The 26,205-nt window shown below is 37.3% G+C and overlaps 1 protein-coding gene across 1 annotated transcript in view; it reads left to right on the top strand.

Annotated features, from left to right (window-relative positions):
- DOCK2 (dedicator of cytokinesis 2) overlaps positions 1–26,205 on the top strand; it is a 344,199-nt gene that overhangs the window by 85,420 nt on the left and 232,574 nt on the right. The window contains exons 24-27 of the mRNA XM_070735887.1: positions 2,082–2,152; positions 2,570–2,673; positions 17,877–18,022; positions 24,059–24,154. Of these exons, the coding sequence (XP_070591988.1) occupies positions 2,082–2,152; positions 2,570–2,673; positions 17,877–18,022; positions 24,059–24,154 (417 nt within the window). The remainder of the gene's footprint in view (positions 1–2,081; positions 2,153–2,569; positions 2,674–17,876; positions 18,023–24,058; positions 24,155–26,205) is intronic.

The raw sequence follows: 26,205 nt of genomic DNA, 5'->3' as shown, positions 1-26,205 counted from the left end.
ATATTAAAGTTGTAGTGGGAATAGTCAAATACCCCCTCATAAATATTCAACAGTCTTAAGCATGGCTAATATTCTGAATGGCTTTGCTTATTAGGAGCATTTTTTCACAAGTTAAAACATCGACGTAGGTGAAGCAAATACAATCAATACAAACACACTCACACACTTATTTATTTATTTAAAACATTACATAGCTGTCCATCTTATATCAAACTCTGTGTAGCTCTAATCAGTAATTTTTCAATTCGTATTGCTGATAAAGCAACATAGTACACAAATATATTAAATTAATATTGATAGGGATGCTTTTTCTCATTATCATAGCACAAATAATACTTATGGGGTTTTTTGTTTTCAATTAGTTTTCAAAAAACATTAATCAGATCATTATTGGCCAGTCCACTCTGTTAACTTCCTAGCTTTGGGGATTTAAACCCAACAAAAGACCAACATTCAACCTGAAATTCTGCATGCATTTCTTGAAGGTTGAAGCAGAAGACAATCCACATTAGACTTGTATAACACATCCCTTTCCTCATATCCCAGAAATGATGAAATGCATTCAACTTTTATACTGCAATAATTATGTTGTGAAAAGTGGAATTGGGAGGGAACAAGAAGGCAGAGATATTATGGATATTATGATCAATATGTAACATACTGTATAGTTTTAAAATGCTATATGCAAGAGAAAAAGCTATTCTACTGAGAATATATCTCAGTATTCTGTGGAATTTATTTAACAGTCAAAGTGACCTAGAGAAAGTGAAATATACCTCTTAGAAAAGTTCCCTTTATCTAAATGACAAAGTTATCGGAGTAGAATTTGATAATGTCCACATATATTTATTTGTTTGTTTGTTTGTTTATTTATTTATTTAGTCTAGTACATAATGTAGGTTTGAGAGGATAAATAAAAGTAATATACATCAATAGAAGATAAGAAGAACATTAGGGATAAACATAAAAGAGACATTAGGACATTAGGACGGGGGACGGAAGGCACGCTGGTGCACTTATGGATGCCCCTTACTGACCTCTTAGGAATCTGGAGAGGTCAATATTAGTCAATAGGAGCCCTGGGAAAAATAGAGGCTGTAATTTTGGCAAATAAAAAAATAATGGCAAGGCATTTCTCAATTAAAAAATAGTCTGGAAGATGTTGTTAGTTTTTCCATACTCTTCAGCAGTGGTCCCCAAACTACGGCCCGGGGGCCGGATGCGGCCCGCTGAGGCAATTTATCTGGCCCGCAGCAGCACACAAGATTTTACATGGAGCCGGGCATTGGAGTTGGGGGCGGGGAGCGACGAAAGTGCGAGGCCGGCTAAAGTTTTTCTTTTTTTGAATGGCGAAGGTATTTCTTATTCTGAATGTTGCGTGTGCGCGCGCACTCCCCATCCCCTTGTGGGCTGGCAGGGGGATGGGGGCGGAGAGGCCACAACCGAGATGCTCGGCACCCGCCCATCCGTGGCAGGCGGGGGCAGCCGCGGCTCCCTTTCCTTCTCCCGCCAGCAGCCATCGCTGCAGGTTCCTTGGGTGGGAGCTGCCACTCCCTCTGGACAGCCTAGCCAGGCGTCCGTAGAAAGTGCAGAGATTATTAGAAAGTAGCAGAACCCGCCCGAGGAACTTGCAGCGACTGCTGCCGGCTTGGCTGGAGGCGACGGCAGTGGGTGAAAGAAAGAGCTGCGCTCACGCGCCGCGAATGCTGGTGAGAGAGAGTGAGAGAGAGAGAGAGAAAGGAGAGGAAGGAAGAGAGAGAGAAAGAAAGAGAAAACTCGGCAAGGAGTTGGGGACTTGCTCCACTTCACCTCCTCCTCCTCCCTCAAGGCTGCGGCATTAAGAAAACCGCAGGGTTTTTTTTATAGTCCGGCCCTCCAACAGTCTGAGGGACAGTGAACTGGCCCCCTGTGTAAAAAGTTTGGGGACCCTTGCTCTTCAGAGTCCAGTTTATTAAGGACAAGTGGACATTTCTGGATATAGGTCCTGTTTTGGTCTTTAGGGAATTCAGTTCTAAATTATGTAAGCTTATTTGGACTTTTGAAAAACAGAAAATATGATCAACTATGTTATTTTCTTTCAGATGGCTGCCTTGAAGTATATTGCATCTGTTCTCCAAGATGTAGAAACAGTCTTTGATGTCAGATTGCTCAGGTGAGTTGGCATTTGGCATTCCAAAGCCTCAGGGTATTTAGATGCCTGCAATTTTGGCATGTACAGTATCTTCAGGTAGTCACGTTGCAGATTGCAGTACATTCCTGGCATAAATCTGGATTCTGCTGGTTCAGTCTTACATAATTTCAAGCATAATGTAAGCAATACCATTTGCATAAGAAACTTGCCCAGAAAGCATGAAATTCATGCAACTAGATATAGAGCCTTTAATTTTTTATTCATTAAGCATTTTTTCCCCATTACCTTGGTATACACAGGAGGCTCCATATAGTTTCTTATTTGTTTAATATTAACCTTTTTCAAAAACCTCCTCATACGCTTTGCATAATTGTCTCAAGTCTTACCAATTTCCTGACCAAATGTCCTGATTGACCTTATCTTTTTTTTAATCTACAGCCAGCTTTTACATGAATTTTTCACTTGCATTCCAGCAAAGTTGCAGAAGCAGAAAGTTCAATCAATGACAGAAATTGTACACAGTAGTCTCTTTAAAAAACAAGGTAAGTAATAGAACCACTAATTGTTCATAGTCCTCTTCAGGGACTATGAAGGTTTGGCTCCTTCTTCTAAAGTTGCGTTAGCCAACTTAACCATCCCAAACCGCTATAATTTTGGTTTCAAAAGCATTAGTTTAATGCTAAAAGAAATATGTATTGTATTACCTCGGTTCTCACAAAATAGATTTTGCTTGTGTTTGGCATAAATCAGTAACTTTCTTCCACCTAGGATTGTACCATAATTTGTTTGGCCTCCCAGGGGCTGTAAATAGAATAGCTACGATGTCATATTATACTTAGAATAACTAATCGACATACATTAAAATGAAATTTCATTGCATAAAAGCTCTGAAAGGGAAATCAGCTCGATTTTACACTACATAAACATGATAAAATAAATAAATACAAAATTATGTATATACCCATATATAACATATGACAAATTATGAGACTGAATACATAGAAACATAGAAGATTGACGGCAGAAAAAGACTTCACGGTCCATCTAGCCTGCCCATATACTATTTCCTGTATTTTATCTTAGGATGGATATATGTTTATCCCAGGCATGTTTAAATTCAGTTACTGTGGATTTATCAACCACATCTGCTGGAAGTTTGTTCCAAGCATCTACTATTCTTTCAGTAAAATAATATTTTCTCATATTACTTCTGATCTTTCACCCAACTAACCTCAGGTTGTGTCCCCTTGTTCTTGTGTTCATTTTCCTATTAAAAACACTTCTCTCCTGAACCTTATTTAACCCTTTAACATATTTAAATGTTTCAATCATGTCCCCCCTTTTCCTTCTGTCCTCCAGACTATATAGATTGAGTTCATGAAGTCTTTCCTGATACGTTTTATGCTTTAGACCTTCCACCATTCTTGTAGCCTGCCTTTGGACTCATTCAATTTTATCAATACAGCCAAGCTAGTCTAAGAATTAGATGCTCTTACATACTCTGATAGAAAAGCAGAGATAAATAAGATTATGCATTGTTTTAAAAATAAAAATAAAAACTTTAATAGAAAAGAAGAGCTGCATTTTGCCATTTCATTTGGGCCTTTTATTTGGCAATATTTATTATTAACCAGAACAATGGTATTTGGTTTGGTTCTTGCTGAATAACTTTTTGAAAATATTCATATGAAATTTGGCAGTATTTATTCCCTCAGAACAAGCAGCGTTCATGAACACTTATGTCCAATCTACCAAGAAATAAAAATGGCATTAGCACAAAGAGTGGTTAGAGTGCAGTACAGTGTTCCCTCGATTTTCGCGGGTTCAAACTTCGCGAATCGCCTATACCACGGTTTTTCAAAAAATATTAATTAAACAATACTTCGCAGGTTTTTTTCTATACCACGGTTTTTCCCACCCGATGACGTCATACATCATCGCCAAACTAATAATTTTTGCAAATAAATAACAAAAAAATAATTATTGTTAATAAATAATTACGTTTATAAATATCAGGATTACTAAGCATAGTTCCCTCTAAGCTGAGCAGTGAGCAATGGCTCACTTAAAAATCATCATCAACTCAGAGTTTTTCAAACCTGCCCAGAAGCCGAGAGGGAAAGAGTGAGAGGGAAAGCGTGCCACCCAGGCCCGAAGGGACTGCCACTCAGACACTATACTTTTCCGCCCCCCCCAAAAAAAAATTAGAGGGAACACTGTTACTAAGTGTCTTATTCAATGGTGAATACCAGTAATAATGGTGAATAAATTGTTGTTCAGGGTAGTGGGAAATGGTAATTTAGGGGTTTAAAGTGTTAAGGGATGGCTTGTGATACTGTCCATAGCCAAAAATGGTGTATTTACTTCCGCATCTCTACTTCGCGGAAATTCAACTTTCGCGGGAGATCTCGGAACGCATCCCCCATGAAAATCGAAGGAACACTGTACTGCAAGCTACTTCTGCTGATCAACAGCTGCCAGCACTTTGGCAGATCTGTAAACCGTTTAGAGAGGGCTGTAAAACATTGTGAAGTGGTATATAGGTCTAAATGCTATTGTAATTGCTCTCTTGTTTTGATTTTTAATGGTGATAGTTTTGATTTTTAATGGTGATAGTTTTGATTTTAAATGGTGATAGTTTTGATTTTAAATGGTGATAGTTTTGATTTTAAATGCTGATAGAGAGATGATGGATGAATGGATAGATAGATGGATGGATAGATAGATAGATACACTTGCACATGCTCAGAAACATCCCAGGTGGGAGGAGCCTCCCACCACCTACACTACCGGTTCTTACAACTGAGTCAAACTGGGAGCAATCCACTGTTGGTTAGATAGATTAAAGATAGGTAGGTAGGTAGGTAGGTTGGTTGGTTGGTAGGTAGTTAGGTAGATAGATGGATGGATAGATAGATAGATAGATAGATAGATAGATAGGCAGGCAGGCAGGCAGGCAGGCAGGCAGGCAGGCAGGCAAACAGAAGGAAATGAAGGAAGGAAGGAAGGAATACATAAATAAATAAATAAATAAATAAATAAATATAGACAGATGATAGATAGCTGCAAAGGAAAAGCCACTGCAATGTGATGTTTTCTGGTTACAAGTATAGTAAACAAGGAAGTGTTTAGATCTGAGCTTAAGCCTTCCATGTCTGAAATGGCTGTCATGGGTGGAAGGTAGTTAGTCTAGAGGAGAACCTGGAAACATTCCATTTGTTTGGACATTATGTATTTTAGAATTGGAAGAAAATTATCTTCTTTAGAGGGATGGACTCCTGGTCATATTTACAGGCAGTGATATTTCTCACTGATTCCATATGGCCAAGACAGTCAATCCATTTTATTCTCTAAAATACCATTTGAAAGAAGCTGTATCTCCTTTTGGACTATTGTCAGTGAGGAATAATAGCAAGTGGTGCTTTGTTTTAGTGTATCACATGATCCTGATTTCTTTGTAAATGGTGTATGTGCATGTAGCATGAGAGAACCCAGGCAGATAAATTTTATACCAATTCTTCTAATTAGCTGGCAAATTTTAGGTACATTGAAATTTTTTACACGACTTAGATCAAATGCTAAATTAGCTGTTATCTACATTTCCTCTGGGATTTCACTGGGGATATCTCATCCCATTAGTTACTTTAAAAGTAAGTTATGTCAAAAACATGCACACTCACATTTGCAAAAAGGTAAGGAAGGTAAGTGAGTACCACACCTATGTATATGGCTGGTAAAATTGAAGGTTAATATCAATATTTTTAAAAATATATTGGAGGTTTTACATTAGAATTATGGTGAATTAATTTGGGAATGGTAACATAAAATTTGAAATCTGTCTGGGATTCTTTTTGACTCAGATATCTATATTAAAGGAAACAAATTTAACAGCAAATCTTGCAGGAGATACATTTTCCCCCCTTTAAGTGACTGCCCAATTACTTGATAAATCTGTCAAGTGAATCTTTCTTACATGCCAAATAATTTATTATGACCACAGTTTCTGCATTTTAAAAATTGTAGCTGCTGAACTCATAAAAATTAGTACTGTTAATTTTAGCAAGACAATGTCAAACTGTTAATTCATGTCAGTGGCTAATTCCATGAGTGTGTTCGCATGAGATACCAAAGCACAAACCAGTCAACCACTGGTATCATCACCAGTCAAATTGTGCAAACCTAGTGCACATCTTTGGTGTAACAGTTTAGCATGCAGATCCAGAAAAATGGGGTTAATTGAATAAATTATGAATCTGTACTTCATGATATATGAATCTATATAAATTCACTGGTACATTAAGAGAGACCGAAATCTCAATACTTCAACTTATTTATTTATTTATTTATTTATTTATTTATTTATTTGATTTTTTTTTTAATGCTGCCCTTATCCTTAGACTCAGGGCGGCTTACAACATGTTAGCAATAACACTTTTTAACAGAGCCAGCATATTGCTCCCACAATCAACGGATACAAACATAATGTAAACTGCTAAAAACTTGACTACAGAAAACACAACTTCAGCAACAGAGTGATCAATGCCAGGAATTCATTTCCTGACTCTGTGGTTTCTTTCCTAACCTCCAAAACTTTAATCTTAGACTGTCAAACCCCAAAAACTTTAACCTTAGTTTTTGAGGTCTACTGTTGATCTCACCCCATTCCTAAAAGGTCTGTAAGGGATATGCATAAGTGCCCCAGCATGTCTACCATTCCTGTCCTACTGTCCTCATTTATCTGTATTTACTTTGTTTATGTTTGTGTTTATACCTATACCTGCTATTTATTTGATGAGCAAATAAATAAAGAAATGAATAAATAAACTGACAAGGTCTGTGCTTTAGTTAATCCTTGGAAGGATTATTGCCTGGATTTTTCTATGTATGAATGCCATTTTGGGACAAGAGATTCTGTTTCTTGGTTCTGCTAAGGCTGGGTCAGAACACACACACGCACACACACACATACACATGCATTAGAAACTCTGGTCATGACTATAATTCATTCTATAACTTTGGTTGCAAGCCAATTTGATCATGACCTGAACCTGATTTTTGAAATTTGATGCTTACAAAAAAAAAAAAAGTGTGAATTTTGGAAAATCGGCTGCAAAAAAAAAAAATTGATATTTTTTTTTTCAGAACTCGATTTGGTCATGGTCAGAGGCATTCATGACCAGAGTATAATCTAAAACATTTTTTCAAAATCTATTATGAACTATTAAATTATGGTATATACCTCTGAACGTTACAGAAGAATGAATTCCTGCAAATTCATCTTTCCAGATATAGGTAGGACTTCTAGGATGACTTTCTGTCATCAAACAAAATTTCCCCATAAGTTATAATGTAATGAGTCACAAGGTATTCTATGCCCAGGTTCACCTGGTGCACCAGTTGCGGCCCTACCTGGACAGGGAGTCTACTCACAGTCACTCATGCCCTTATCACCCTGAGGTTTGACTACTGCAATGCTCTCTACATGGGGCTACCTTTGAAGAGTGTTCAGAAAGTTCAAATTGTGCAAAATGCAGCCGTGCAAGTGGTCATGGGCCTCCCCAGACATGCCCATGTCTCTCCAACACTCCATGGACTGCATTGGTTGCCAATTGGTTTCTGGATTCAATTCAAAGTGTTGGTAATGACCTACAAAGCCCTACATGGCATTGGGCCAGATTACTTGCGGGACCTCCTTCTACCGTATGAATCACAATGACTGGGTAGGTCCCACAGAGTTGGCCTTCTCTAGGTCCTGTCAACCAGACAATGTCATTTGGCGGGACCAAGGGGAAGAGCCTTCTCTGTGGGGGGCCCGGCCCTCTGGAATCAGCTCCCCCGTAGACTCGTAGTGCCTCCAACCTCCTTGCCTTTCGCAAGAGTCTTAAGACTCACTTATGTCACCAGGCTTGGGGTAATTAGATCTTGGGCCCCTGGCCAATAAATGTAATGTATGGCTGTGGTTTGAATTTTTTGATTGATTTTTAATATATCAGGTTTTTAGCTTATGTAGTTTTTAATTATTAGATTTGTCTTTGTATTTACTTTTTTATAGTATATGCTGTGAGCTGCTCCGAGTCTTCGGAGAGGGGCGGCATAGAAATCTAAATAATAATAATAATAATAATAATAATAATAATAATAATAATAATTGACAGCAGAATTGAGGGGAAGCAGCTAGAGAAATTAGTGAAATACGAAGATATAAAAATCAAGCTGCAATGACTCTGTGAGCCGCCCCGAGTCTACGGAGAGGGGTGGCATACAAATTAAATAAACAAACAAACAAACAAACAAACAAACAAACAAACAAACAAACAAATAAATTAAAAAAAGTGAAAGTGGTCCCAGTGGTACTTGGCACGCTGGGCGCAGTGCCAAAGGATCTCAGTGGACATTTGAAAACCATCGGAATTGACAAAATCTCCATCTGTCAATTGCAAAAGGCCTCTTTACTGGGATCTGCACACATAATTCGCCACTACATCACGAGGTCCTAGGTGCTTGGGAGGCGCCCAACTGGTGATGAAATACGAAATCCAGCATAGTGATCTCATTTGCTGAGTTGTAGTACATAATAATAATAATAATTCTGAAGTAGGTATTCTAAAGTAAGGTTGGTAGGATATATATAATTTTTACATTCTTCAAAAGTAAATTGAAACAATGGAGTAAATTCTCTTCCCCTTCAATTCCTTTTCCAATTGTTCTTTAGAAGTGAGTTACTCCTACATCTAAAGTCAGCTAAATTTTTTAAAAAATATTTCAAGGGGAAATTACAAACAAACCCAACATCACTTCTGTGCTTTGTATCAGCTGTAAAGCAACATTTCTTTTGAATAAACTTCACTTCTTGAGATTTCTAATGAAGCTGTTACACAGTTCTTAAAATAAAGCAAAGGAGTGGTTTGGTATTTCTTTCTTCAGTTGTGTTTTTTTTCCTGATTTCCCCATGCCTGGTGGTCTCCTATCCAAGCACAAATCAAATTTGACTCTTTTTTTTCAAGGTCTTCCCGATGTGTCCAAAATAGGATAATTGACATCCTTTATGAAATGGTATATCTTATGGTAGACAAGTCTAAAGCATTCCTATAATAAAATAAAAATCATAAATACAGTAGTACTGTACTTTGGTAGTCAACTGCTTTGAAACTCATCAAAGTTTCAAAGTTGGTACTCAACGCATTGTGATGCAATTTTTTTTCTTCTACTAATTGTTTGTTTGGTACTCAACACACAAGCTCGAACTTGTTGGTGTCAGCTGCCTTGTGACTCATCACATTATTCCTTATGGGAAAAAATGTTTGGTACTCATCATTTTTTGTATCCATTGCTTCTCCTAGAATCAATTAACAATGGGTATCACTATGCATATTTTAAAAAGGACATGCTGTTAATTATAAACTTATTGCAACATGAAGTGTATATACTGCAATAATCTTAGATGCAGTTTGCTTATCTAAAAATTACTTAGTCAAGAAATCTCTTGAGTTATATAATTGGTTTTAGCCTTGAAAGTGTTTCTCTATTCAAATTGCAACCAAAATCCTACTGTTCTGTTTTCTTAAGATAAAAACAGGAAGATTTCTTTTTATTGGGGGGAGGGTGGATGTATTTATTCATTTATTTGTCAAATATGTACAGTATAGGATAGTAGTATTTTGTATAAACATTACATAAGTAAAAAGTAACTATAAAAGAGGATAATAGAACCGTAGAACAAGGACGGTAGGCACAGTAGTGCACTTATGCAAACCTCTTACAGGCCTCTAAGAAATGGGGAGAGGTCGACTGAAGACAGTCTAAGGTTAAAGTTTTTAGGGTTTGGGGAAGAAACCAAAGCCAGGTGGTGCATTCCAGGCATTAATCACTCTATTGCTGAAATTGTATTTTCTGCAGTCAAGCTTGGAGCGGTTTACATTTATATGCTCGTGTATTTCTGCGGTTGAAGGTGAAGTACTCATTAACAGGAAGGACATATTGGTATATGATTTTATGAACTACATTTAGATAAGATCAGAGGCAACATAGTTGCAAATTGTCTAATCCCAGTATTTCAAGTCTGTTGGAATAAGGTATTTTGTTGTGAGTAGAGAAGTGAAGGACTCTTCTTATGAAATATTTCTGGACTCTCTCGATTGTATTAATGTCAGATATGCAATGCAGGTTCAATCTATTTCTATAGACCAAATACAAGCCAGTCCTAGCTAAAACCAATAGAAGAACTCAGTTGAGTTGCCAAAATTCTTTAAATGATAGGTCTGTGCTGAGTTGAACTTCATCTTTAATTTATTTCCATTTGACATCATGGTGAAGGGGACTCTAAAATAGTAAGGAAGATACTATTATGTTTTAAATAAATTTAGCGGTAAATATTTTCATAATATTTATTTTTAGTTCAAAGTTGCTTCTCCTTATTCTCACAGCAAATTTTCAGTTAACTAAGATGAGCTTATTTTGGAAGGTCACTGAGGCAGGAACAAGCTTGATCAAGAACGTGATACAGTCTGAAGCCACTTAAGAACCTGTCTTTAAAGTATATTTCTGTATATACATTTAAGCAGTTCCTTTATATTTCAGCCAAGCTCCTTATGGTCTTTTCTGGCTAGTCATATACAGTGGTAATTCTGAGGCATTGTAAAATGTCCTGCAGGTTAAGAAATTCTACACAAACTATTAATGAAACAGCTATCTTGTATAATCAATATAGTTTGCCACCAGTACAGGTAAAACTATTTCAGATATAACATTTTATTTTTTAGATGATGGGAATTAAGAATTGATTGTCTGCTTTATTTAAAGACATCTGAAATGGAATAGGAATAAATAGCTATATAAATTTCTATTAGCACTAATAAAAAGCCAATATAGCTAAATTAAAGGGTAGAAAAATAATGATTATGTTATCTTAATAGTATAGATTAGCATGCTAAGTTGGTTATTAATTAATTCATGTCCATGATGAATGAAAATATACATGAAATAGTTTGCAATATTTCATAAATAGCAGGCAGCTCATCTTGCATGGTTAGCATATTCTTTCCTACGTCATAGCATATAGTATATATTCCAATTTTCTCTCATATAGATTACTTAAGTTTATAATTAGGTACAGTAAACAGTAACATGAATGGGTTATTCATTTCTGTTATATACTGTACGCGCACAATATTTTTTCCCCACAGTAAGAGATGTTTAAAATCTATACTTTGAAACTAACTGGGTATCGATTATTATAGGATGGGGGACAAAAACAGGTCCTAAGTGATAGCTCATTTTCCCATAAGAGTCAGTGGAAACTCACTGTGTGAGTCCTGCATAAATGGAGTCAGAGGAAATTCCACATGACTGACCATATCTACATGGCATCATTCACATAGACCTCCATTCATAAAGTACTTGTCTCCTACAAAACTCTGAACATTTCAAATATGTTGGATTGTCTGCTCAGTTTTAACATATCTGGGGGACAATAGGAGGACAAGGCTGTCTTAATTATCCACTCCTGACTTCTCCTACTGCGGAAGCACGTTCCCATCACTTTTGAATGTAGGCATTTTAATTGTCCTGTCTCAGTTAATTTATACCTGCTGTTTCAGCTCTCCTTTTCACTCAATAACTTTTTCAGCTCCATAATGACATAAGCATTTAGTGCTCTGCCTGCATAATTGTATCCAATTCATCTCCTCTTACTTTCTTTTAAGAGTTGCAAGCATTAGAACAACAGAACTTGTATGGCTACCAAGAGATTTCTATTTATTGAGTCATGGAATAAATGCACCTTATACATGTGTCCACATGTGTGTGTGTATGTGCATATATACACAAACACATATATACATATACAACACACACACATACATACACACACTGCATATACCTTTATATCCAGAACAATTTGTATACTTTAGAGCTGTCACAATAATGTGTATTTAAAATAAAAGTTTGATATAAACTTGTTTTGCACAGCACTTCATTTATGTCAGTGGCTAGGATTTATGAATAATAGATTGCATTACTAAATCTTCAAAGATCTACCACTCAGTCTGTATCAGAGATTGCCAAGGCAACTAGGTCTTCCATATTTTACCTTGAAAATATTCCCAAAGACCTTGACAACTGTGGCTATTTATTGATGCCTTGGAATAGAATGGGTGGAACTCCCATTTGTGAGGCTTTATGTCTGCTTTTGTGTTTGGATTGTGCTCACTTAGTTATGTTTTGTTCATAGAGAATATGTGTTTATAGGACACTAGTTGTTAAGAATGACTTGATGGCATTCCTAAGGGTACTTTTTCAAAAGGCAACTGGACTTCCTTTGTTTGCTTGAAGACCTTTCACTTCTCATCCAAGAAGCTTCTTTTTCAGTTCTGAACTATCTTCAAATAAAACAAAGTCCAGTTGCCTTTTGAAAAAGCACCCTTGGGACAACCATGACCGTGATCTCCGTAGACGCGTTGATGGCACACAATCAGTTACTTTGTGATTATTTTTATACTGTTCTAAGTTTTGAACTTTATTGTTTTTATTGATATTCTATGATTGTGGGCTTCCCAAAGTCTCACAGAGTTGTGCAGCAACCTATTTGAATAAATAAATACAATTAAAAAACAACAATTCTGCAAACATCCTTCAGCAACATCCTGGACCCTATGTCATCTGATTTCAATGTCCCCAAACTTCAAGAATAGACTATTTATAGGTGTAGGGACCAAACTTTGTTGAATGATTTTATTTCCCAATCTTTTTTTCAGAACCTTTTTATTCCTCATAACTTTGTTCCAATACTACATGCACGGCAGAATCCATCCATCCATCCATCCATCCATCCATCCATCCATCCATCCATCCATCCATCCATCCATCCATATTTTTGCTATCCAAAGAACATTTCTGTATCTGTCATAGCAATGTCTCCCTACCACACAATCACATTCCTTTTCTACCACATATACTGATACACACACATTCAGATGCACAAATTCATCATAATAATTCTAAACAGTGAACAAAAAGAACATATATTTTCTTAGAAGCAATCTATCACTACGCACAAGAAATCTATCACTACGCACAAGAAATCTATCACCACGCACAAGAAAACTAAAGAGTTCCTGCTGAGGTTTTTCATTAACATAGGAAAAATAGTTTTAAATTTATATTTCAGTCATAACACACTTTCAGTGGGGGAATGTTTTGTTTGTGCACTAGTTCATGTTGTGTCTGGATCCTGGAAATAATGAGGTGAGGTAAGTGTCATTTAACTTGAAGTCTTTAATTAAGGTTTGAATGAAGAACAGCACAACAGAAACCCAAACGGAGCTGCTCAGAACAGAATCACTTCAGCTGCATCTGACAGTACAATTTATTTGCAGCTGTCAACATGGCAGCCAATGAGAGGCCAAGGTTTTCCTGCTCAGCAGCTGAGTTGGTTCTAACCAATCAGTGACTGCAGTGGTGGCTAGCAATGTCCTGAAGGGATGTAACAACCCTCCCCTCCTGGCGCACACAAATGTAGTTGGCCAGATAAGCTGGGTGCTTGCACAACCTAGTTGAATGGTACAACTCTTGGGAAACAGTGTAAACAGCTTTCAGATTGACAGTCAGCACCAGAGAAGGCATGAATGAGACGTTGGGGCTTGGAATCAGTGTTGGGATGCTTGCGGAGGCCAATGGCCCAGCTGGTGAGTTCACCAGTGGCATGGCTGAGAAGGATGAACTGACATCGGGTGAACACCTAGGTCTGGGGGCTGTTTCAGGAATGGAGGTTACAGCAGGAGGTGTATCATCCAGCTGTAGGTGCCCATGTAGTTGATGTGATAGCTCCAGGTTTGGCCATCCTCTAAGTTGGCCCTGTAAAAACAGGGACCTGTAATGCCACTGATGTGTGATCCATCAGTGAACGAGATTCCCCCTGAAATTCTGGGCATACAGAGCATTGTCCTCAGTGAAACTCTGGCCCCAGGCTTGTAGGACAGAGGAGCCTTTGGAGGTGTACCCAGCGTGCGTGCAATAAAGGTCAATTCAGAGGCACCGACCCATTAGGAGTTCTGCGAGCTCTAATTGGAGGTCAGATATGGTGTAGAGTACTGTGCTAAGAGGTATAGGGACATCCTGTCTTGCCAATTGGGGGTTTCCAAACAGCCTAATGCTTCCTTGGCAGACCAAACGGCCTGTTCTGCCCAGCCATAGCTGGCAGGATGCCACAGAGAGGTCAAGGCCTGGCAGATACGTGAGAGACCACAAATAGCTGGAACCAGGTGGAGACAAACTGTGACTCATTGTCAGAAACCACAACATCTGGGAACCCATGAGTCATGAATATTTTCATTAGAGTGTGAACAAGGGCATTGGCGGTGGTGGTGATCATCAGCTCAAGGTCCACCCAACCTGAGTTAAGCATTCACCACTACCAAAAATCCCTTACTATGACCATAGGAAGGGCCAGAAAAATCTAAGTAAACCCTGGACCAGGGTCCCCTGGGAACTGCCCAAGATCTAGGATGGCACTGGGCAACACAGGTCTTGAAGACTGGCAGGACAGGCATTGGGTCACCCACTTTTCAATGGCCTGGTCCATGCCAGGCTACCACACACAACTCCAAGGCCTTCATTCTTACCATGCTCGGATGTCTCTCAAGTAGGCATTGAAAAATGGGCCTTTGAAGCGAGGGAGGTGCAATTACCTGGTTTCCCCACAGGAGGCGTCCCTGGAGTGTGGACAATGCTGGTAGGCAACTGACGATGCTGGTAGGGCAAGCATTGAGGGTCAAACTCCCCAATGGCCAGCCTCTACTTATCCAGTCTAGGATCTGTTGGAGAACAGGGTCTCTAGCAATGTGGGCAGCAATGTCAGATCCAGAGATAGTGGGTCCTAGGTCTTCAATATGTAGAACCTCAGAGGCAAGATCCACAGTGGGCACTGGCAGTGGGCAGCAGCTTAAGCCGTCACCATTGGACAGTGCCTTGCAGGGCTTGTAACCAAGAGTGAAGGAATATGCAGTTAAGAATTCCATCCACCTGGACATGCGAGGGGTAGGTACTGTGTGGTCTGGTGGTCTCCTGTTAGGAGCCTAGGAGGGGCTTATGATCAGTGACAAGATGAAAAGGCTGCCCATAGAGGTAATCCTAAATTTTTTTCACGGAGGCTACTAAAGCCAAAGCCGCCTTTTCAGTTTGACTATACTTCGGTGGAAGAGAGAATTTGTGAAAAATAGGCAATTGGCACCCCCAGCCCATTGGGCACCATATGGCTCAAGACTGCCCAGATGCCATAGAGAGAGGCATCTGCAACTAGGGAGAGGGGAAAGTCTTGGATATAGTGAATTAATACAGCATCATACATGAGAAGTTCTTTGAATGCATTAAAAGCAGCCTGGGCTATAGACCCCCAGTGCCAGGGCCTGTTAGCATCTAGAAGGCGATGGAAGAGTTCTGCCCGGGAAGCCTTATATGGGAGGAAGACACTATAGAAATTTAGTAGGCCTAGAAAAGCCTGTAGCTCAGTCTTGTTTGAGGGGGCAGGGGCTTGCTTAATAGTTGCTACCTTAGAAGGGGTAGGGTAGATGCCAATAGACTCTATCAAGTACCCCCAAAATTTGAAGATTTGGAAATTATAAATTATTTGTAGGCAAGGAATTTTGTTTATCGCATTGTTTTTTCACCAAATATTTTCATTCTACTTTATATTTTCGTCTACGGTACTGTATTGCTGACTACATCAGAAAAGGAAATATTTAGACTAGTGAGATTTGTTTTCCTTTTTAATCTTATGTGTAACATGTAATGAAATACAGGGAAAGGATGGTGATAGATAGCATTCTCTTGTACGTTTTAGATGCATACTGCCATATTTTATAAAACTGAGTCTCTAGCATAAATACTGATTTTATGTTACTTACAGAGTGAATTGTTGGTGTGTTTTTTCTTCAGAATATGAACAGGCAAAATTACTTATTGTTGTGGAGACTTTGCCTCAGTGGTGGGTGTAATAACTCTCAAAGCAAGGTTGAATCAAGCAAGGTTTATTTGCTAACAGGACAAGGAAGTCAATTCAGTCAAGAAGCAATGGAGTATTGAGAGCTCTATAAAATGACAATTCTCCTATTTATACAATCTAGCCCAGCAACAGGCAGTTTTACAAAGATACATTTTAAGAGCCAAAAGAAGGCAACCAATCAACATGCAATAAACAAATCTGAACTTTTGACTTTTACCCTGGCAAATATCTAACAGTGGGTTACTCCCAGTATGCCCTGGAGCTCTGTTCCAATAGCAGTCGCCAGATTGTGCAATTTGCGCGTGACTGCTCTGATGCTGTCTTTGCCAGCCTGTCGGGCAGTGCCATCTTTCCCCCCAAATTTTTGGGTCTTTTTTGCTTCTTGCACATGTGCAAAAGCTTGTGAGGGGACACTCAGTACATGAAATTTTTGGTGATTTTTTGCTTTTGCGCATACATGGAAGCAAAAAGTCACCGAAATTGCATGCATGTAAACGTCCCCATGTGAGATTTCAGTGCGTTTTTGCTTCTTGCACAGGTGCAAAAACAAAATTGTGCAAGGGGACATGCACGTGAGGAGACATGAGCACGGGCAAGCACCCGAATCAGCAGAATGTGCGCACAGTGCATCAGTATGCGGATAAGTGACAGTCTCTGACAGTTTCAAAATGGGTGAACAGTGCAGTCAGGCGGTAGGGAAAGCAAGTAGGATGCTTGGCTGCATAGCTAGAGGTATAACAAGCAGGAAGAGGGAGATTATGATTCCGCTATATAGAGTGCTGGTGAGACCACATTTGGAATACTGTGTTCAGTTCTGGAGACCTCACCTACAAAAAGATATTGACAAAATTGAACGGGTCCAAAGACGGGCTGCAAGAATGGTGGAAGGTCTTAAGCATAAAACGTATCAGGAAAGACTTAATGAACTCAATCTGTAGAGTCTGGAGGACAGAAGGGAAAGGGGGGACATGATTGAAACATTTAAATACGTTAAAGGGTTAAATAAGGTCCAGGAGGGAAGTGTTTTTAAGAGGAAAGTGAACACAAGAACAAGGGGACACAATCTGAAGTTAGTTAGGGGAAAGATCAAAAGCAACATGAGAAAATATTATTTGACTGAAAGAGTAGTAGATCCTTGGAACAAACTTCCAGCGGACGTGGTAGATAAATCCACAGTAACTGAATGTAAACATGCCTGGGATAAACATAGATCCATCCTAAGATAAAATACAGAAAATAGTATAAGGGCAGACTAGATGGACCATGAGGTGTTTTCTGCCGTCAGTCTTCTATGTTTCTATAAGTGGAACCTGCCACTGCCTGTGAGCAATATTAGCTGAATATAACTGAATCAAGGCAGAAAATAACGCAGTTTACATTACTAAGAATCTTTTATTGCCCTTTTTTAGCTGTTAATTATATTTTTAATCTTCTCCAGGGAATTATGAGAGAACATTACAAATTTTAAAATGATGACTTTGAAAGAAAACACACAATGCTTGCAGAGTCAGTTCGCCAATACTTAGTGAGATGTAGCCATCGTGTTCCTATTATAATTCAGCTGATCTGTTTCTTTTGCATTTATACCTTTATTCATCATTAAAAAATCTAAATCGTTTGTGTCCTCCAATTGCAATTAAGAATGATTGTATCAAGGAGATATAGCTACATTGTAAACATTCAAAACAGTAAATATGAAAATATTTGTGGCTTGATTTCTCCCCTAAGCACCAAATTGTTTACTTTCAGAATGTAGAGATATCCTCCTACCTGAAATCACCAAAGAACTGAAGGAATTACTGGATCCAAGTGTTGAAATGCAAATGACACAAGACAAAAAATATTGCATTGAATTACTCAACAGCATCCTAGAAGTTCTCAGCTGTCAAGATGCAGTGAGTACCAATAAATATCAGGGATTGTATAACTGATTCCATTTTATCAAGTCTGTGTTGATTAAGGTGTACTAGTTATTTACAGTCCAAATAATCAATCTAGATTCACATAAACCATGGTGTGGGAAACAGAAATATACTGCAGACATGTAACATCCTTTCAGCTAAAGTTAAAAATAATCTGTAGCATTACTTACATAACAGCTGCCTTGGTTGCTTTTTGCTTTTTTAAAAAATGTCAGTCATTGGTTGAAATTGGCAGTGGAGGCAAATCTGAATTATAGTCATTTTCATGATTTCAGAAATGGGGAATGTGGTGCCAGAGGACTCTGCAGGAGATTAAGAGGAGTTCAATAAAACAGCATTGTGTCTAGTGAATGCAAGCTCCTTTCCTTTTATTCATGCATCTGATATTTCATGCATGTATAAAAGGAAAGAGGAAGAACATGTATCATTCAGCATTATTTTTGTCAGTTTGATAAAAATGCTGGATTCTATAGATATCTCTGACCATTACTTTTGTTTGATAAAAATGCTGGATTCTATAGATATCTCTGACCATTACCAGACATAATCTGACGCATGCAACATGTATCAGATAGTAATTCATTCAGATTCCAGAATGCCGTCTCCATGGTGACATGTCAGCCATTTTAAAAAACATATCTCTTGATAATTGCAGCATGGAAACACATGCAACATCCATTACTGATCAACATGCCAGAGATTTCAAATCACTAAAATCGGATCATATTTTTGATTGGAGTAACAATAATTTTATTCTTTGAAAGGTGATTCATGTGTCTTATTCCTTTATATTGTAAAGAGCACTTTTTTGGTTATTTTTTCAGTATCTTCCCTAAGAGTTATTCATTCTCATTTTTTTATGCTGAACAGATAAGTAGTTATACTTTCGATCCTTTTGAATCAACCCAGGATTTGATTAAAGGAAATGATTTATTTAATATAGATATGCTCAGTTGCAAGCCTGAAGGACTCTTGGCAGTTTTAAGAAATTTGGAAATTATTTGAATATTTACAGTGCAGTAAATATAATGGAAACTATCAACTAAAAAAGTCCCAAACTGGGTGTCACTTTTAAAATATATTGCTAAATTTGATATTTTGGAAGCGGCACTAAATGTGACAGTTACTTGACTGAAGTTTAAACATGGACTTAGAAATATGTGCCTCTTCAATATCATAAACCTAGTAAAAGTAACATTCACACATAGTAGTAAACCAAAGGCTGGTATTATGCGCATAAGCTAAAACAGCCCCAAGTGAAGACTCTGATTTTAAATGACAAGTCTTTGATATGTACACACTCTTAATACTACATGGACAGAAAAAGTAAACCAAGTTCCAATTTTACGCTATGGTTTCTGAGGCTGGCTTGTTCACTTAAGTGGAATTTATTTTAAACAATGATATGGGCTCTCATGTGACCAACCCAGAAACAACAGAGGTATAATGGAATCCTGATTTATTTCTCATATTGGTCAAGGAGAAAGGAAGGTTAAACGTACTGCATTGCATGAAAAGAAAAGGAATACTTATAAAACTGTGAGCAAAAACTTCATTTCCCCAGTTTTAAATCAGATGAATTAATTCAGAGGTGTAATGCAATTAATGTTGACAAATGTTTGACCTAATTTATTATTTCTCCTCATGTTTTAATAGAACAGCATTGTTAGTACAGGTGGATTAAATGCATTGCACAATTCCTACCATACCGATATTAAAAAAGAGAATGGTGTCTCTCACAACCTACCCTGAAAAGGTTTAATTTGGCAATCTCACTGTATTCCCAGAATATATTTGTGAAACAAGTATGAATGGATTGTAGTCAGTTTTGGGGGCCTTGGCCATTCAGCAAGATCACCTTTGAGAAAAATAGTAACAATGTTTGATTTTACATGGACTGTTTTTCTTACCACCACCCACCATAAATTTCTGCAGCTGGGTTTATTATCTAGGGGGTTATAAATTAATCTGTTACAATAGCAGAAAACTTTATTTGAACTGGGTGGCTGTCACACCCCCTTGACACTTCAAGTACAGTTCTTAAGGATAATTATAGAGTAAGCATGGTATAGATCCCATAACGTACTTTGATGTTTGGGGCCTCTTATCTATTATATCATTTTTACTACACAGGATGTTGACAATGCTTGTGTTCACTAATCCTTAATTGGCCACCGAAGCTCTACTTCAGTAAGGAAAAAGTCATGTTAAAGCTCACAAAAATTAAACAATTTTTATTGTTTAAATGGTGTGGTGAAATAGGACTTGTTTTTGGCATAAACCACATTCTAGGTTTATTTTGGGGATTTAGAATTAAACATCTCACTGCCACTATCACTAAATGATGCATTTAGTATTTCTACTTATATTACATCTTTTCCAGGGTATGTATATATCTTAGACACATCTATGTGTTTTTTTACCCCTTTTCCTTTTTTTTAACCCTTCTTATTATCTATTTTGTTTTCCTGATACTGTTTCCCTGCTCATTCTGTTACAACTTTCTGATTGTGGTCAATATAATAAGTGTATCTTTGCTTGCACTAGTAGAGTGTAAGTAATGCATCATTTCATTATAAAAAGGATACACATTATGATTTAATAGGTATAAAGAAAAAGAAAGGAGATGACTAGAATAAAAATAAATTTAATGCAACATTAGGTAGCAATAGAATGGAATAGTTTGGCTAAGTGGAACCTATGACAATTACCCCAGTTCATTCAGGCTGATGGAAGTAGTCTTAGTGTCTTATTTTCCACTTTAACACAGCTATGGATAGACTACCAACAGAAGCAGTTTGGTTGGTCATGCTCCCAAGATACCCTCTTTAGATATAACTGGATGGATGGATAGTCACAGATGAATTTATCACTGTGAGGAATAAGTCTATATAAAAATTGTTAGACTACCAAATTTGCCCTGCAGAATTTCAGCACTCCACTAGAAGTCAGGAAAGAGAGATCTCTTTGTTGACCTCTAGCAGCCACCCGTTGTTGGTGTTTTGTTGTACAAACAGTAACCCTAGAATTAATTTCATTTCAGCTAAAAGAAAGTGACTTGTTATCTACTTTTCCACCAGTGGCAACCAAGTGAAAAAGATACTGAACATAGCAGTGACAGAAAGACTAGTGACAAACTGTAACTGGTTTCACACAGGTCAATTAAACATTTGCCAAATGTGAAGTGTCAAGGTATACTTCAGGTATGAAGAGGTTTGATGTGGATACAGAGACCTGTCAAGTAGGCTGCAGACTTTTAAAAAAAAATGTCAAAAGAAGCAACATGCACATATCATAATTGCAAATGGGGCCTCTCATTACTTTTTAATGTAGCTATGTCTGTATAGAAAAACCAATCTATTATATTATATTTAATTATTATTAATTATTATGCTTTATGTTACATAAATCAGATTCCTGATTCTGAAAGGTCTTTTTAAATCCTGATTAAAAGAGACTGTCTTTAATCTCTGCACATATATAAACAGTAATCCTTTAGACATTCTCCCAGGGAATGTATTTCCTTCTACATGGATTATCTCTACAGACAAAGGAGTTCATCCATTCCTTACTCTTCTCTTTTCTTTGAACCATGGATTAATATTTGTTTGTCCTAGCTCTGACTAGCACTGATGATGTTACCTAGTTTAGGTAATAAAGTCTGCAAGAAAAATGCTCAGATAATACCAAACAAAGACCCCTCATTTCAGCCCTGAGCTACAGATATTCTCCTGGATCTGAAATCTAAAACTTTGCTTTTATTTTGTTTAATTGTTTTAAAAGCTGTCTTGTAAATGCTTCAAGCTGGCATCTTTTGAGAAAATGTAAACTTTAACCTAATTAGCCCATAACTATTTTGAGGAGCTCTTTTGGGAAGAGTGTGGCATCTAATTAGAGAGCTCTCAAGAGGCCTTGGACTTAGAGGCATTTGTTAGACTTTATCAAGACAGAGGGAGTGGATGGGAGGGAGGGAGGGAGGACAACCTCTTAGGAAAACTCTGTCAGAACCCAGCAGCAATACATGACATGCCCTCTGAAAATGCCAGATCTGCCAAGAGGAACTGGGAAATCTGCCAAACAGCCAGATGCTGCTTTTGGAAATCGCTGTGCCCTACTGTGGCATCTGGCAGTATAACAGTTGATCAAAGAAAGAAGATGAAGTTAAGAAGGCTTAGGGAAATAATAATAGGTGCACGGCTATTATCTGTAAGTTTTAATATTTTTATGAAAGTGCAAGTGTCAAGAATATTATGTATTTATGCTTAATTAAGTTAGGCATATCATTTGTTCAAGATTTTAAGTTGCTCTGATGCAGGAAAACCCTTATTTAATGCAGGCTGGGTTAATGAAGTAGTTTGTTTTTTTAAAAAAATATAACTGGGGATCCTATCATCATCATCGTCATCGTTATTGTTATTGTTATTTTTATTACTGTGTATATTGAGACAGAAGTCCATCATGCTGTGATCGCTATTGGAAAAGGGTTATTTTATGTGTCATCCATAAATTGTAATCCATAAACTGTTGCAAAAGATTAGATTACTAGTTGATCCAGTCCCAGATTAGGTACAGCATTGTACAGAGTTGATTGTATAGGTCAAGGGACCATTTAATAAAAGGGAGATTTAGGTCACCAAGAAAGATGAGAGGGGGTGCGCCAGTACCTGCCCATGCCAGAAGTGAAGTTATTTGCATGTTTGATGTCGTAGTGTGGGGCTCTGTAACATAGTAGAAATTGTAATGTGATGTTTAAAGGTAGCTCACAGATGATAGTCTCAGAAAGAGCAGGTTTGTTTGTAAATTGGATATTTTTTAGACTTAATGACTTTTTGTAAAAGCTAGCAACACCACCTCCTCTTCAGAGTTCTCTATCAGATCGATAAACATGATAGTTTCATTCTACAATAATGGAGTCAGAGAGGGATGTATTCAGCCACATTTTGCAGACAAATATATGATAAAAAATGGTCATATTTAATAAGAGGATTAATTCAGGTATTATATTTACAGTACTTCTTGAATTAAGTGGCTTGCATTTAAGGTCAGTAGGAGTGGCAGTAGGAGTGGCAGTCAGTGAGGTAGTTTGGGTGGGAGGGTGTCCAGTTTTGGATGATGGGAGGTTGAATGTTAGGATGTGGGTTGTGAGATTTACTTTTCATACAGTCTGCACGGTACTCTATATACAAGTCAGTCTTACCATTGTCTTGAATTTATTTTTTTAAATCAATCCAATCCGAGTAGCCAGTTGATGCTCAAAGTGATAATATATGAAAAAAAATTCATGAGAAAGTGTACAACCTAGCAGCATTTTGATGTTGAGATTTCAAGACATTGAAAAGTTGGCAATTTTCTATCAATAATGCTATCAAATGGTAAAAAGAAGCAAATGAGTTGTTTAACAGTGAAAAAGATTGCTATATAAAATTAAGGAGAAATTCCTTTATTGAACATGTAACTTTGTTGCTTTATAACTGAGATGGACACTCTCCAAATTTGATGAATGAATGAATGAATGAATGAATTTATGAATGAATAAATACAAAATCTTTGCAAGGCCACTAAAAGGGCATTTGAGTGCAATCTTGAAGATGTCTATTGAGATTCTCACTCATCCAGGTCTCCAAGGTGTTTTTTTCAGGTGGGGTTTTTTTTTTGAGTTGTCTCAAAGATGCTTTTTTCAAAATCTGTTTGTCTGGGCCTTCTGGGTTACCTAGGTAATGCAATTGGTTGACTCTGAAATGGGTGACCTACATTACTCAGGACACAGATAAACCTCCAAGTGGCCTCAACAACATTCTAAAAGAATACAAATTAAGTTGACCCATGCTTTTGAACAAGGCAAACTTGAATCTTCCGACTATCTTAAGGGTCCATGTAAAATAGCAGTGAGTGTATGATTAGTTTCTTCCATGCTGCTAAATATTATGTTCATATGATACAGATTAAGTTGACACATTCATTTTTGTAGATTATTTATTTATTTTTTAAAAAAGATTATTTTTTTTACAGGCATCAACCTTTCAGCATATACAAGAAATAATGATCCAGTTGCTGCGCACCATTAACAGAACTGTCATTAGAATGGGAAGAGATGACCCCTTAATTGTGAGTCATTCATTTTTAAATGTACTTTACTACAGGGCTTGAGATATGATGTTCACAGAAGCATCATCAATGACAGACACAAAGCAGTCAGGCAGAGAAAATTTGTCTTTCAAGGCAGGGCCCTTTAGTGGGCTTCCACTATCCACAGGAAGGAGAGGCCATGAAAAATGTCTCCTTATTTTGGCATTGAAAACTTCCCCCGAGCAAACTTTCTTTATCCAAAGCTAGCATTACTGCAGATAAATATAGTTAGGATGAAACCAAGTCTCTTTCATGTCCTATTTAGTCAACTGTAGTTTACAATTTGGTTTGGTTCATCTCTCTGTATTTTACAAAATGAAAGTTATAATGAAGAATAGCCAATGTTATTTTGATAAAGAAAGCAATTTAAATAAGTTGAACAAATCTATCTACTGGATCAAATACCTAGATGGATCAATCTGTTTTGTGATATAAAAAGTAGCTGTGGGGCTACTATAGTGCTGAGACGTCTATGTCAAAAGAAGGCCATAACATCTTGGTAGATCCTCAAACTTGGTTCCTTCAGCTGTCAGAAAGCAGAAACCACAGTGTTTACAAAGAGCCACTTGGATTACTGTGTCATCAAGGGTTGATATGATAACCAATCCTTTCATGGAAGCAGGAGATACAAATTTTGAAGATTGAGTAATTTTTAAGTAAGCTTGATTCTTTGAAACACACAAGTATCCCTGGGATAAAAAATATTTCATTTTTTCTCTCTTCTGTTTTTGACGAACCATTTCTAGAGATAACTACAGTGTTGACATATTCAAGTATAGAAAATGACCGGTCTGACAGTTTTAAAGACTTCTCTTTCAGGTTGTCAGGTTGTAAATATAGGCACTTTAACATTTCTTTGCTATAAATGGTATCTCAGTTGATATTGACTTACCTCTGAATATTGTTTTCACAAGATCTGTTTTGTGTTCAGATATATTCTGAATACAATTCCATTTACATATCCCTTATATTTATTTTTGGCAGCTATTGTGACCATGGCTACCAAAGTATTGCCTTTGTCTTCTGGCATCATCATGATGTCAATGTGATTCCCACTGAGTTAATGTCTGCTTTTCATTGTATGTTAGAATTCAAGCAGTGCATGACATGTATTATTAATGTAATAACATGTATTATTAATGTAATCTGTGAATGCTTTGGTAAAAAGGATCTTTGAACAGAAACTGTCAAACCTCAGCTTTGTTTTCCTTCTTTTGATTATTAAATTGCCTTAATGTCTACATAGTTTAAAACTTTTTTTATGGAAGTTAATCTCACCTCTGAAGGATAGTTCAATTGGTCTCTTTAGTTATGTCATTTCTCCTTAAAAATTAAATACATGTGCAAATACTACTCCTCATACATTTTGGCCATCTACTTATCTAAGATGTAAAACAAGGAAACAGCCACCTTTCAGAAATGAATAGTCAAAGAGTAAGAAAACCCTTTCTGATCATGATATAGCTTTGCATAATCTCTGACCTTGTTCTAGATGCTGGCTAAGTCTTTCTAAAATGCCACTTGTTTGGTTCCTTGTGAAAAATAAGAATTTCCTCTGAGATATCTTGGCAGTATTCCAAATTAAAGTGGAAAATAATCTCGCCTCCTTTCAGAACTTTGATATACAGATAATTGGTGTGCAAGAGGGATGTTAGCAATTTTTTTTTTCTGAATTTACTGAAAGTTCACTAAAGTGCAGTCTTCATTAGTAACAATGATGCCATATTGTGAACATTTCAATATTGAGTATAAGAGTCATGATTATTCAAACGTACTTTGCAAAGCACAAGCCTGCTAACTGAAGAGACAGAGTTGGGCTGCAGTCAAGTAGCTAATATTTAGTGGGAGAATGACTCAGGAGAACTGTGAAGGTGATTTGTTGAAATCTGCCCAAAGCTATTACATCTCCTTGAATAATGTCAACAGCTGCACTTTAGAGATCTGTTTTAAGCCTCCTCTTCTTTTCAGTTGAGATGTCTGTGCTTGCATGAAATAAAAGGGGTACTATAAATAAAGGAATAAATGATGTT

The sequence above is a fragment of the Erythrolamprus reginae genome, chromosome 2 (genome assembly GCF_031021105.1).
Source record: "Erythrolamprus reginae isolate rEryReg1 chromosome 2, rEryReg1.hap1, whole genome shotgun sequence".
Taxonomy (NCBI): Eukaryota; Metazoa; Chordata; class Lepidosauria; order Squamata; family Dipsadidae; genus Erythrolamprus; species Erythrolamprus reginae.
The sequence above is the reverse complement of the archived record's forward strand: the minus strand, read 5'-3'. Positions and strand labels throughout refer to the sequence as shown.